Source organism: Myxine glutinosa, chromosome 1 (assembly GCF_964187855.1).
Source record: "Myxine glutinosa chromosome 1, kmMyxGlut1.1, whole genome shotgun sequence".
In the NCBI taxonomy this organism is placed as follows: Eukaryota; Metazoa; Chordata; class Myxini; order Myxiniformes; family Myxinidae; genus Myxine; species Myxine glutinosa.
The window spans coordinates 128,616,627-128,629,443 of record NC_136261.1 but is presented as its reverse complement, the minus strand read 5'-3'; the positions used below and the strand labels follow the sequence as shown (position 1 = coordinate 128,629,443).

General features: G+C 46.2%; 1 protein-coding gene across 4 annotated transcripts in view; it reads right to left on the bottom strand.

Moving 5' to 3' along the window:
• LOC137428386 (DEP domain-containing protein 1B-like) overlaps nucleotides 1-12,461 on the bottom strand; it is a 31,823-nt gene extending 19,362 nt beyond the window's left edge. The window contains exons 1-6 of one of the 4 annotated variants that reach the window (XM_068118310.2): nucleotides 12,224-12,461; nucleotides 12,025-12,131; nucleotides 8,974-9,104; nucleotides 8,829-8,876; nucleotides 5,255-5,383; nucleotides 4,457-5,131 (exon numbers count right to left, since the gene is read on the bottom strand). In XM_068118310.2, the coding sequence (XP_067974411.2) occupies nucleotides 4,457-5,131; nucleotides 5,255-5,383; nucleotides 8,829-8,876; nucleotides 8,974-9,104; nucleotides 12,025-12,131; nucleotides 12,224-12,337 (1,204 nt within the window). In that variant the 5' untranslated portion in view covers nucleotides 12,338-12,461. The remainder of the gene's footprint in view (nucleotides 1-4,456; nucleotides 5,132-5,254; nucleotides 5,384-8,828; nucleotides 8,877-8,973; nucleotides 9,105-12,024; nucleotides 12,132-12,223) is intronic. The other 3 variants (XM_068118320.2, XM_068118315.2, XM_078777070.1) reach the window with 3 other exon arrangements.
• Between the last annotated feature and the right edge of the window lie 356 nt (nucleotides 12,462-12,817).

Genomic DNA, 12,817 nt, shown 5'->3' with positions numbered 1-12,817 from the left:
CAATTATAAGAAATGCCTACTTGAGGTCGTTTCTGCCAAAGGGGGCAATACCACCTATTAGAGCCAAGGGTGTACTTACTTTTTCCACATGCAAAATTTGCATTTATGTTTATTTAAATTATACAATGGACTACAAAATGTAAATGTTTCATGATATTTGTTATATTATATCACCTTTATCTATCAATATCGTTGAAATGAAGATCAAATAGCTGTATGTTGAAATATGTTGAAAAAGTCAAAACTTTACATGTGGTGTACTTACTTTTTCACGTGACTGTATACATGGTCTTCGTCGACCTTACAAAAGCATTTCATTTTGTCAGTAGATAAGGCCTGTGGAAGAGACTGTATGTTCGAAGTCAGCTGTCCCACTAAGTTGGTCAACATCATCAGATCCTTCCACGATGGTATTGAGGTCTCCTGTGAGGGAAAGTGGATGCACTTGTGAGTCATTTCCTGTTACCAACGCCACAAAGCAAGACTGTGTCCTAGTTCCACTACCATTTAGCATTGTGTTTTCCTCTATGCTTTATAATACCTTCGAAGATTGCACCCAGGGAGTGATGATCCAGTTTCGCACCGACGGTAGTCTCTTTAATTTGCAGCGACTGAAGGCCAAGTCCAGAATCCGGGAAATGTTGCTCCGAGATATACTTTTCGCCGAAGACTGCGCACTCTTCAGTTACAATCTCGAAAATATGCAATTTATTGTCAACTCCTTTGCAAGAAGAAGACCAAGGTGAGATCTTCAGCAGAGACCAGAAGGTGCGCATACCATCCCACCCATTACCCACCACTCAAAGTTGTAAATAAGTCCTGTTACTTTGGAGATCTCCTCTCTCAAAATGCAATGATTGATGACAAAGTAACATCAAGACTCAGTAAAACATGCGTGTCCTTTGGAAGATTGATAAATCACCTTTGGCATGAATGTGGCATTCACCTGGACACCAAGATCAGTGTCAATCTTGCCGTTGTCTTATCGACACTCCTCTACGGATGAGTATATTGGACACCCTATCGTCACCATAGCAAATGCCTTGTTGAATGCCATATGCAATGCCTTCGTAAGATTATTGGCATCACCTGGCGTGACAGAATGCCTAACACCTCAATCCAAGACTGCAGTCGTATCCAAGGAATTGAGTATTTCCTGATGCAAGCCCAGCATCGCTGGTCAGGACACCTCACACGCATGGAAGAACACAGAATCCCAAGAGCTCTTTTCTATGGACAACTTAAATTTGGTAAACAGTCACATGGTGGACAAAGAAAGCGCTATAAGGACGCCCTTAAGTCTGCACTCGCGTCTTGTGCTATTCCAGTTGTGGCACCTGGGAACATCAGGCCACAGACAGGTCAGCTTGGCGTAACATTTGCCGCAAAGGCCTCAACCACTTTGAATGTGGGAGACTTGCTATCGAGAGACAGTGGAGGCAAGAAAAGATAACCCGCCAATGTCTATTTCCGCAAGGACCAGTCTATACTTGCGATGTTTGTGGTAGATGCTGTGGGTCCCACATTGGACAATACAGCCATCGCACCACGCACAATGATTAGTGAGCACGCCAACAAAGGGAAGAGATTCAGCCAAAGTGACGACTCACACCATCAATGGCAGAAGAAGAAAGCAGCAAGGAGAGCTGTGTATAAGGTGCGGAATGATATTGGCGAGATGGTGTACAACATGTTGGAAGAGGATGGTGGGAAGGTGATGTATAAATTGGCTCATGACAGGGATGCGGATCACAAGGACATTAAGGGGGTGGGGGTCAGTGATGAAGGATGGTGGTGGGAAGCTGGTGACAGAGAGGGGCACAGTATTAAAGGTGTGGGAAGGATATTTCAAAAAGCTGTTGAACTGGGAAGGAAGCAATGGTGAGCTGGAGCTAGCGAGTTATGTGGAGGAGAAAGTGGAGTTGGTGGAGATCACAGAATAGGAAGTGTGGATGGCATTGAAGAGGGTGAAAAATGGAAGGGTGCCAATCATGGATGAGGTGTGTACAGAGAGGATAATTGCAGCAGGAGGGAAGTCGGAGTCAGGTGGACAAACAGTTTGTTGAATGTATGTATGAGAGATGGTGAAATTCCAGAGGAGTGGAGGACAGGGTTAATTGTGCCGATATGGAAGGGGAAGGGGGATGTTCAGGATCTGGCGAAGTACAGGGGCATAACACTCCTTAGTCATGTCACAAAGGTTCTGGAGAGGATTCTGGATGGGAGGATGAGGAAGAGTGTGGAGAAAAGGATCGGTGAAAAGCAGCAATGGTTCAGAAAGGGTAGGGTGACTACGGATGGGATGTCCATTCTGAGACAACTGTTGGAAGAGATGTTGGAGGTGGAAGGTGAAATTGCATTGGGATTTGTGGACCTGTAGAAGGCCTACGACTGTCCCGAGAGAGATGGTGATGGCGACACTGAGATGGATGGGAGTGCCGGTGGCAGAAGTTAGGCTGGTGGAAGGGATGTACAAGGGAACGAAGGGTTGGGTTTTGGGTGGTCCTTGGATGTCAGGGAAGTTCATTGTGAACATCGGTTTGAGGCAAGGAAGTTCTCTCAACCCACTCATGTTTATCATGGTGATGGAGCCGGTAAGAAGGAAGGTGAATATGAAAGGTATTCTGGGGAGGATATTGTATGTGGATGATCTGGGAGTGAAGAGGGTGGATAGAAGGAGAATGGATGAACTGAGGGAGGAGATTGTTGTGCAGATGGGTTTGATGGGGAGATTGGTGAAATTCCGGCTGAGATGAGCCAGACACGGTGCGGATGAGGGAAGTGAGGATGGAAAAGAGAGCGGATTGGTTGAGGGAACAAAGTAGGAGGAAAAGAGGTAGATCGTGGTTGAGATGGGAGGATTGTGTGAAGAGGGATATCAGTAAGGTGGGGATGGTTGGAGAGTAGAGAGAGTTGGCTGAGGACAGATGGGAGTGGAGAGGTATCATAGTCAAGGCAGGGCAAGAGCTTGGTGCCATTGGATCTCACCCCTTATGAAGGAAATAGTAGAAGAAGAAGAAGAAGAGGAAGAAGAAGATATAGAATGATAAACAAGAAATGTAAAAATGTATGCAGAACAGTCAGGATTTCACTGGAGCGTTTGACATATCATGAATAGCTATTTAACGTGCAACATTGTATATCACACAATATCATAAACTATCTGTTGCAATCACCCCCAAAGTTTTCTATAGGTCTGTTTCTTTTACCTATCCTGAAACCCTATCTAACCTTATCTTGTCTTTTACCTGCCTCTTTTAATCCCGAAACAATTACCCCACAGTATATCTAACTGGGAAGATGTTTGGTTGTGTTTTGCAGCGGCACTATGGTAAACCTACTCCAAGTCCTGCTTCCTCTTCCTCCCATCCATAGGGACGGGCTGTTTGCTTTATGGAGCTGCAGAACCATTTTTAAAAGAGACACAATGACAGATTACAAAGGGAAGCGATCTAATAGATCAATGAATGGTGGGGGCGAGGTGCAAGTTTGAATGCTTCTAAATGTTTAATCTACTTGAAAGTAGCAGGAGACTTCATCGTAAAGCCGAGTTATATTTATATTTATGTTTGTTACCTCCGCCACCAAAGGTGCGTGAAGGTTATGTTTTCAACCATGTCTGTTTGTCTGTGAACAGGATATCTCAAAACGTTGTGGACGGATTCAGACGAGAATTGGTGGAGAGGTTGGGTATGTGACAAGGAAGAAGTAATTCAATTCACTATATATAGCATGATATTTCAAAAAGTTGTGGATAACTTATGACAAAACTTGGGGGATGAGTTGGTTAAGTCATTAAGTGACGAGAACAAGTCAATTCGATTTTGGTTCAGGTCCGAATCCAGATCCGGCCTATCAGTGGATAGAAAACAGACTGTCCAGCCTGGCAGGGGTATGTTCTCTACCGAGTGCCGTTCTAGTTTGAATTGTATTGTGGTTATTTTTGCCTGCGTCTGACCTTCCTCTAAATTTTCTCTAAACGTGGGAACCTAACCCCCTTATTCCCACAGGAAATTAGTTTTAACCATCACGGTTTTGAATATCGTGGCATTTTCCAGGAACTAACCACCGCGTTATTTAAGGTTTTCCTGTATGTCCTGCTACATGTCTCTCGTGTCTATCTGGATAAAGCTAGATGAGTGGGGAGGGGTGATGCAACACGTGTATGCTTGTTGTGTGCACAGTGACCGAGGTCATTCGTGGAATAGATCTCCAGTCTGCTCGGTCTCCAAGCCAGCTGCTGTTGTGGTTATGGCTAAGCAGTTGATTTGGGGATGTTGAAGAGAACGAATGAAACGAGCACTCTATGTCAGCATGTATCTCTATGAAACATTGTATAAGGTCAGTACTAGTGGAGGATTCTTTCCTTATATAATGAAAGTAAACACCATGTACGAGCTGCAGAAAGTGTCATGATGAAGGCCATTTTTATTGTCGGGAGAGCTGAGAGCCTCACCTAGTACCATTGTAATGCCAGTGGGACCATAGAGTGTGGGAAGTATCTGAGACCTCGCGGAAAAGATTTTAGGTCTGAATGTGCTCGACTCGCAGTGCACTCCAGTGGAAGTCTCAGCACAAGTAGTCAACAGCGAGGTCTGGACTATGCAGTTCAAAGACTGGGCCCGGGGAATGGGCCCTCCATAGCGAATATGGCTGCCTAGTGATGCTTTTGTATCAATGTTCCCTTGGTTGAAGCAATTTGAATGTTTGTGATGGCCTGGACCAATTACACATGGATGTCCCTTCTCTGAGGAAACTGCAACCTCACATGTAGACAACGATTGAGATCGTCCTCTCGTCGCGTTCGCCATGCTGTTAAGCCTGGCTCCAACCTCCAAAAGCGCATCACCAGCACCCACCAAGGAACACGATCGTTCACGCTTGTAGAATTTCCTTCTGATATCTGTCACGTCAATGTGTCGAGAGGGCCGTTGGCGAAGTATCTCACCATTTTGGTACAATTCATGTTCAAAACCATTTCCATATAGTGCGTTTGGTGCACGGTTTTCAGACGAGCGAAAACGACGAGGATGCTGCTGTGGTATTGGTCGCCAGGGATCAAGACGGTGCGATGGGGCAAGAGGTCGTGGTGGTGAGGCATATTTTGAGAGCACCAGGTAACCAGATATCACTGAGGGTAAAGGGTTCAGGGTAACAAACAGGACAGGTTTATTTATGTATTCCCGTCAAATCATATAATTCAAGTAAACGAGCACGAGTGCCAGCTAATTAAAAAGCAACGAGTACAACTAACCCAATATTCTAGAAAAAAGAGAATATAGGTGATATGTGAGAAGAGGTTCTGGAAGTTTCTGGAAGTAATCGATGACCGAGCGAAAAACATCTCGCTCAAACCCCTCGTACAAGCCATCTGTTCCTCGCCCTGCATCAAACAGTTTACCACAGACAGCAACACAGTCAGAAACAACCATGACAGACCCATGTCTGCCATATTCGCCAGCCTAGTTCAAAGACTACACCTTATGTCCGATGATGCATCTTAAATTGGTTCTGTCATGTAAAGAGTTCATTTCTGATCAGACCATGCACAATGCCATTTAGTCACCTGCAGGCCGAGGCCTTTCACTTGGCCACATGCATGAAGCAGCACAATGTAATCTGCTTGGAGACAAGATGCTGTCTCGTTACCTTGTAAAATTTTGCAAATCTAGTTAAAATGCCTGTATACAGGAGTGCAATTCCTTTTCTGCAACGTTTCATGCTCAGAAAGGAAATTGCAGAAATATCGTACCAAATGTCATGGGACACCTTTCCAGCTGTAAGAATTACCCAAATGTACATACTTTTTGCACAACTATGAATACCATAAATAAAGGTGTCGCTGCACCATTTCAGAGCAGACTGCGAGAGGAGGTACAGTACACCTTCAGCAAGTATTCACACCCCTTGACTTTTTTTTCCCCACATTTTGTTGTTACAGCCTGAATTAAAAATGGCTTAAATTAATTTTTTTGTCACTGATCTACACAAAATACCCCATTATGACAAAATGAAAACATGTTTATTAAAACAAATTCCAGTGTTGCTTTGGCTGTATGCTTGGGGTCATTCTTCTGTTGGAATGTAAATCTTCACCGCAGTTTAAGATCTTTTGCACTCTGAAGCAGGTTCTCCTCAAGGATTTGCCTGTATTTGGCTCCATTCATTGTTCCCTCCATCCTAACAAGTCTCCCAGTCCCTGCCACTGAAAAGCATCCTCATAGCATGATGCTACCACCACCGTGCTTCACGCTCGGGATGGTTAGATGGGTGATGAGCTGTGCTCGGTTACTGCCAGACGAAGTGCTTTTCATGCAGACCAAAGAGTTCAATTTACGTCTCCTCAAGCCACAGAATATTTTGCATCATGCTCTCGGTCTTTCACATGCCTTTTTGCAAACTCCAGGTGTGCTGTCATGTTCCTTTTTCTCAGGAGTGGCTTCCGTCTTCTGTCAGGAGTGGCCCATAAAGCTTAGATTTGTGAAGTGCTGCAAAGACTGTTGTCCTTCCAGCAGGTTCTCCCATCTCAACCAAGGAACTCTGTAGTTCTGTCAGTGGTCATTGGGTTCCCGGTCACCACTTTGACCAAGGTCCTCTTGCCCCGTTGCTCAGTTTGGTTGTACGGACAGCTCTAGAAAGGGTCTGGGTAGTTTGATATTCTTTCCATTTCCTAATGATGGAGTCACTGTGCTCTTGGGAACTTTCAACACTTAAGAAATTGTTTTATACCCTTCCCAGATCTATGCCTCCTCACAATTCTATCCCAGAGTTCCACGAACAGCTCCTTGTACTTGATGGTAGAGTTTCTGCTCTGACATGCACTGTCTAATGTGGGACCTTGTATAGAAAGGCGTTTTCTTTATAAAATCGTGTCCATTCAATAGAATTGGCCACAGGTAGCCTCCAATCAAGTTGTAGAGACATCTCAAGGATCATCAAAGGAAATTGGATGTACCCAAGCTCAATTTGGAGTACCATAGCAAAGGGGTTGAATACTTGACGCGAGACATTTCAGCTTTTCATTTTTAATTATTTTGTAAATTTTTCTATTAAAAAAAAAAGAACAAAACAAACAAAAAAAAAGACCACTTTCACATCATGGGGTAGTATTATGTGTATATCAGTGACAAAAAAAAAATCTCAATTTAATCCATTTAAAATTCAGGCTGAAACAACAAAATGTGAAAAAGTCAAGGGGTGTGAATATTTCTGTAGGCACTGTATTTAATGGCACCCCAGTGAGGACAGAGGAAGGATTTAATGACAATCCAGCAAGGAATAAAATTGTTATGGATTATGAAAAAGTATCAGGATGATTTCAACTATTCCAGCAATCCCCAAATCAACTTCAGGAATATTATGAAATGAAAGGCCACAGTAACATCGACCCTGAGCTTCGATGTCACAGATACTCAAAACCCACCTCAAAAATCAATAGAACCTTGGAACCAATTGTTAATTAATCCACTCTGACGTGAGAGAAGTTGATGGAGATATTGGGATTTGAGGCAAGCACCAATATGGTAAGTCGAGCTTTGTATTTCATCAAATATCAGGGAAGAGAAGGAGCACACAAGCCTTTCATCAGCGTGATCAATTCAAACCATTGTATGACATGCCGCAAGAAATGCAAGTGTTTTGGGGCCACAAAAATGGAAATGGCCTTCTTTTTTTTAATGACATTTCGAAGTACACATTGAGAAAAGTCTGACATTAGGAGGAGCTGCTGGTGGTGGTGGTGGTAGTCATGGAATTAGAATTAAGGGCTTGATGACAACTGCTGCAAAACCTGAAAGAACAAGGGGTGCAGTAAGGAATGATGGAGAGTTCCACCTGCGAGAGCAAATAAGAGCAGTACGTTTTAGTCAAAGGGTCCAAAATTGACCCCGAGGGCATAGGTTGGGCATACGAGATATTTATTTTAACTTGCAGAGCCGACCCATTGCACCAATTAGTCGTCCTGTTTGCCAAAATTAATTTACCCATGTGAAGAATGCTTTAACCCCAGGTTGCCCAGGTAGCCCAGGTAAAAAGAAAGGGAATTGTAATACCATATACCGGGCATTAGGAGTGGGCGGTGTACGTTTATACCCAATTAAAAGAACATTGGTCAACAATGAACAAACGGACATATTAAAATACCCTTCAACGTGGGCTGCCAGCATCACCAAACCAAACACGTTCAGATGTAATGCGGAAAAAAAAAAAAAATTATTCATAAAGACATGAAAGGATGGGTTAATCAATAAATTTTTAATTGAAATTATCCATTCTCTTCCTTTTTTCAGTTATCAAAATCCATCGAGTCATAGTGGGGAAATGTAGTAGAGCATGCGATCTGAATGCCAAAGAGGACCCTCAGGGGACTGGGACTGGGACGGGGTTAGGGAAGAGTTGGGGAGTGGGGCGGGGGGGGGGGGGGGGTGAGGAGGGAGGGGTTGGGAACATAGGCATGGTTTGGCTTCTCTATTTGGGGGGCTTCATATTATTAATGGGTAGCTCGGTCTGACTTCCAAAATTTGGTAAAACACTACTGGAGTTCACAAAGTATATCTATAGAACCCACAGACATTGGCCCAATGCTGGCAAACGTTGGACCGGTCACAAAAGAGAATTTACAACATCCACCCACAGACGGCAATTTGAGTTAAAAGAGACGCCTATTTGCCAACATCAACCAAAAAAAGCGTTTGGGACATTGGCCAGCTTTGGGTCAATATCGGTATATCCGACGGTGAAGCAACGGTCAGCCAGCATTGGGCCGCCGGCAACGAAGATCTGATTGAACGTTGAACCAAGGTCATTGTATCAACTGGAAAACCACTCACAGTGGGAGAGACTTCGTAGAGCAGAAAGCACCCACTGAGGAAGGTCACCTGTGGGGGGTGGGGGTAGGGGGAATGATGAAAGCTTCAGTGCACAAAACAACCACACACTTTGGGGATCAATTTAGTCAATCAAAAAGAGACATACCAGTCTTGTCTTCGAGCGTCACGATGCCATGTTTGCCAACGTGCTGAGCATTATGCCTGATGTGTGCGCCGTGTACACGTCTCGGATCCACAAGCCCCCAGAGAGAGTCTCGTTCCAGAACGGTACTCAACCTGTCGGATGCATCAAAAATGTCACGTCTTTTGCTCTCAAGCTTAATAGGCTTTTTTTTTTTTTTTTTTTTTTTTTTGTATACAAGATCGAGGCTCGTGAAAGAGCTAACATTAGCTCTTTGTTAGCTATCTATCCATCCACTTCTTTCCGGAGACCCAGATCTCGAGTTTTGTTTGTAAATTAAACGGAACAACTCCCGTCCAGATGAAGTTCGATAAGCTGAATGACACTTTGAAATGTCAGGCTCAAGTTTAAATTAAATAAATAAAACGAAAAGGTGGCTGTTTATTGAACGGACATGGCCACAATTTACAAGTGCAGGCAGAAAGACATTTGGATCATCATGCCTGTGTTGTATCCATATTTTACGGTCTTGTTTCGTCTCTCATGTCCAAACTTTGCAGACAGCGTGCCGATGCTGCCAAATCGGTCTCACAGCAAAACGGTTGTACTTGGTGGTCTGTCGTTGCCTTCCCAGCGGTAGTCAGAACAGCAATTTATAATTTGGACACAGGGTGATGCAGATGACTAGTTTGCTCTTTGAGGACGACACCGTGGGATTTCCAACATCCACCGACTAATGCGAGCAAAAATGACACCTGGCTTAATGTCCATCCAACATAGTCACCGGGTTGTTCCACGCCCTGCCTCCAAACACCAATCCGAGAGTTTATAATCAGGTCGGGAATCACAGCCACACTGGACAACTCAAATGCAAATACATTCTAGCATCTAGATAGGGGCTATCTATTTATTACGTACAAGAATATTGAAGAAAAGCTGGCCCTTCACCATAGATACACACCTATCCAAACCGCCTCCGCCTCCCATGGGTAAACATAATTGACACATCAGAGGGAGCTTTTGGTTAGTGTCAAATCGATGGATATGATATGTCAGTGTGATGCATGTCGGAGGCAGAATGTCACCACGTAAATAGGAGGGTACAGGACACTGCCCTGTGCATGGACAGGTACATCCACAGTTAATACATTTGAAGGTACGAATTGGTTAAGCTTTTCTTTAATCGTTACAAAATTAACCATTTATCTTGTATTCACTACCACCACCATCCCTCACCCCACCACCTCCCACCATCCCCCTCACCCACCACCTCCCACCATCCTCTCACCCCACCACCACCCCCTCTCACCCCACCACCCCCCCCTCTCACCCCACCATCGCCCACCCCACCACCACCCACTCATCCATCACCCACTATCCCTCACCCCACCACCATCCACCATCCCTCACTCCACCACCCACCATCCCTCACTCCACCACCCACCATCCCTCACTCCACCACCCACCATCCCTCACTCCACCACCCACCATCCCTCACTCCACCACCCACCATCACTCACTCCACCACCACCACCCCCCATCCCTCACTCCACCACCATCCCTCACTCCACCACCATCCCTCAATCCACCACCACCACCACCACCCACCATCCCTCACCCCACAACCTCTCACCCCACCACCACCACCACCTCTCATCCCTCACCCCACCATCTATCCATCCATCACCCACTATCTCTCACCCCACCACTACCACCCATCATCCCTCACTCACTCCACCACCCATCATCATCCCTCACCCCACTACCACCACCCATCATTCCTCACCCCACTACCACCACCCATCATTCCTCACCCCACTACCACCACCCATCATTCCTCACCCCACTACCACCCCTCCCTCACTCACTCCACCACCCCTCCCTCAGTCACTCCACCAACCCTCCCTCACTCACTCCACCACCCCTCCCTCACTCACTCCACCACCCCTCCCTCACTCACTCACTCACTCCACCACCCCTCCCTCACTCACTCCACCAGCCCTCCCTCACTCACTCCACCACCCCTCCCTCACTCCACCACCCATCACCCCACTACCACCCACCACCCATCATCATCCCTCACCTCACTACCACCCACCATCCCTCACTCCACCACCACCACCCACCATCCCTCACCCCACCACCACCCACCATTCCTCACCCCACCACCACCACCCCCCCATCATCCCACTACCATCCACCAACCCTCACTCACTCCACCACCACCACCACCTACCATCCCTCACCCCACCACCACCACCATCCCTCACACCTCATCACCACCACTATCCCTGACCACCACCACTATCATACCTCATCACCACTACTACTACTACTACTACCAACATGCATCACTATTCGTATTATCACCACCACCACCACAAACATACCTCTCCGTCACCATCACCCACCATCCCTCACCCCACCACCACCCACCATCCCTCACCCCACCATCACCACCCCATCATCCCACTACCATCCACCAACCCTCACACTCCACCACCACCACCACCACCAACCATCCCTCACCCCACCACCACCACCACCACCATCCCTCACACCTCATCACCACCACTATCCCTGACCACCACCACTATCATACCTCATCACCACCACCACTACTACTACTACCAACACACATCACGATTCGTATCATCACCACCACCACCACCACCACCACAAACATACCTCTCCGTCACCATCACCACCATCATCATCATTATCATTATCATTATCATTATTATACCGCACCATTACCACCAACATACTTCACCAGTCACCACACCACTTCACCCCACTCCACAACTACGACCTGCTACAACCATTTCGCGGTACCACCATTGCATGCACATGCAAGACCCCCTTCACCAGATGCAGATGGTAGTACTATGCTGCACTGCGGTATTGCCGGGCGCCTCCACTAGTAGTTTCCTCAAAACGATCATGTGTTGGCGATCGAATCGAGCTCGCCGGGAATAACAGATGCGAACGTGCGATGTAAGTCTCACCGAATTATCCTCACCTACAGACTTTCTATAAACTCGTGTTTTTAAAATCCAGGTACAAATAACTCACAGGTACAGCGTCATTTCCTTCCACCTCTCGTCTTCCTGGAGTTCGTCCTTTATCGTGGTGGTTGTGGTTGTGACGCTCGTCTTCTCCCCGATACCAGTCCGATGCCTCTGCTCCCACGACAAAAAGGTAAGTTGTTGTTTTAACCCGATCGTTTAAACTTGCACAACTCGATCATCTTCGTGTTTTCCTTTCGACCAACCTGGGTGCGTAAAGGACTTCGGAACCTCTGCGGAATCGCTCGACCAAAGTTTCCGACATTCTTCGTTGGCAAATGCTTCTTGCAGGGTGCTGGAAAATCTACCTGCGAGCGCATCTGCTTTACGGAGTTAGGAGCTTCACAGCCAGAAAGGACCCAGGTAAGTCGACCGCAAAATGCGCGCCACGTCACAGCCGAGGATTCGCACGTGCTGAACGGCGAATTTAAATGTGCATCGCGATCCCATTGGTCCGTCGTCTAACTGCTCACTTCTGATTGGTTGTTGCGTTCCCTTGTTGTGTCACATGTGGAATTTATTAGCCAATTCTGACAAAGGAAGGCATCTCGCAACCGCAAGCCAAACCTTTCCCTTTACATCCACAAAAAGTAAAGTGGAGCTCACGCTCACTGCAGGAGCGTCACCGTCACCGTCACCGTCCGATTTTATGGCTCCGCAATCGACGGCAATGCCGTTTAGCAACGAACTCGAAGGGGAAAACAAAGGGCAAGACACCTGATTGCGTGCACGTGCTGTATACCTGAGTTACACCTGTTACGTTCGCAGGTTACATGTATAATTCTGTTCTTTCGATATTT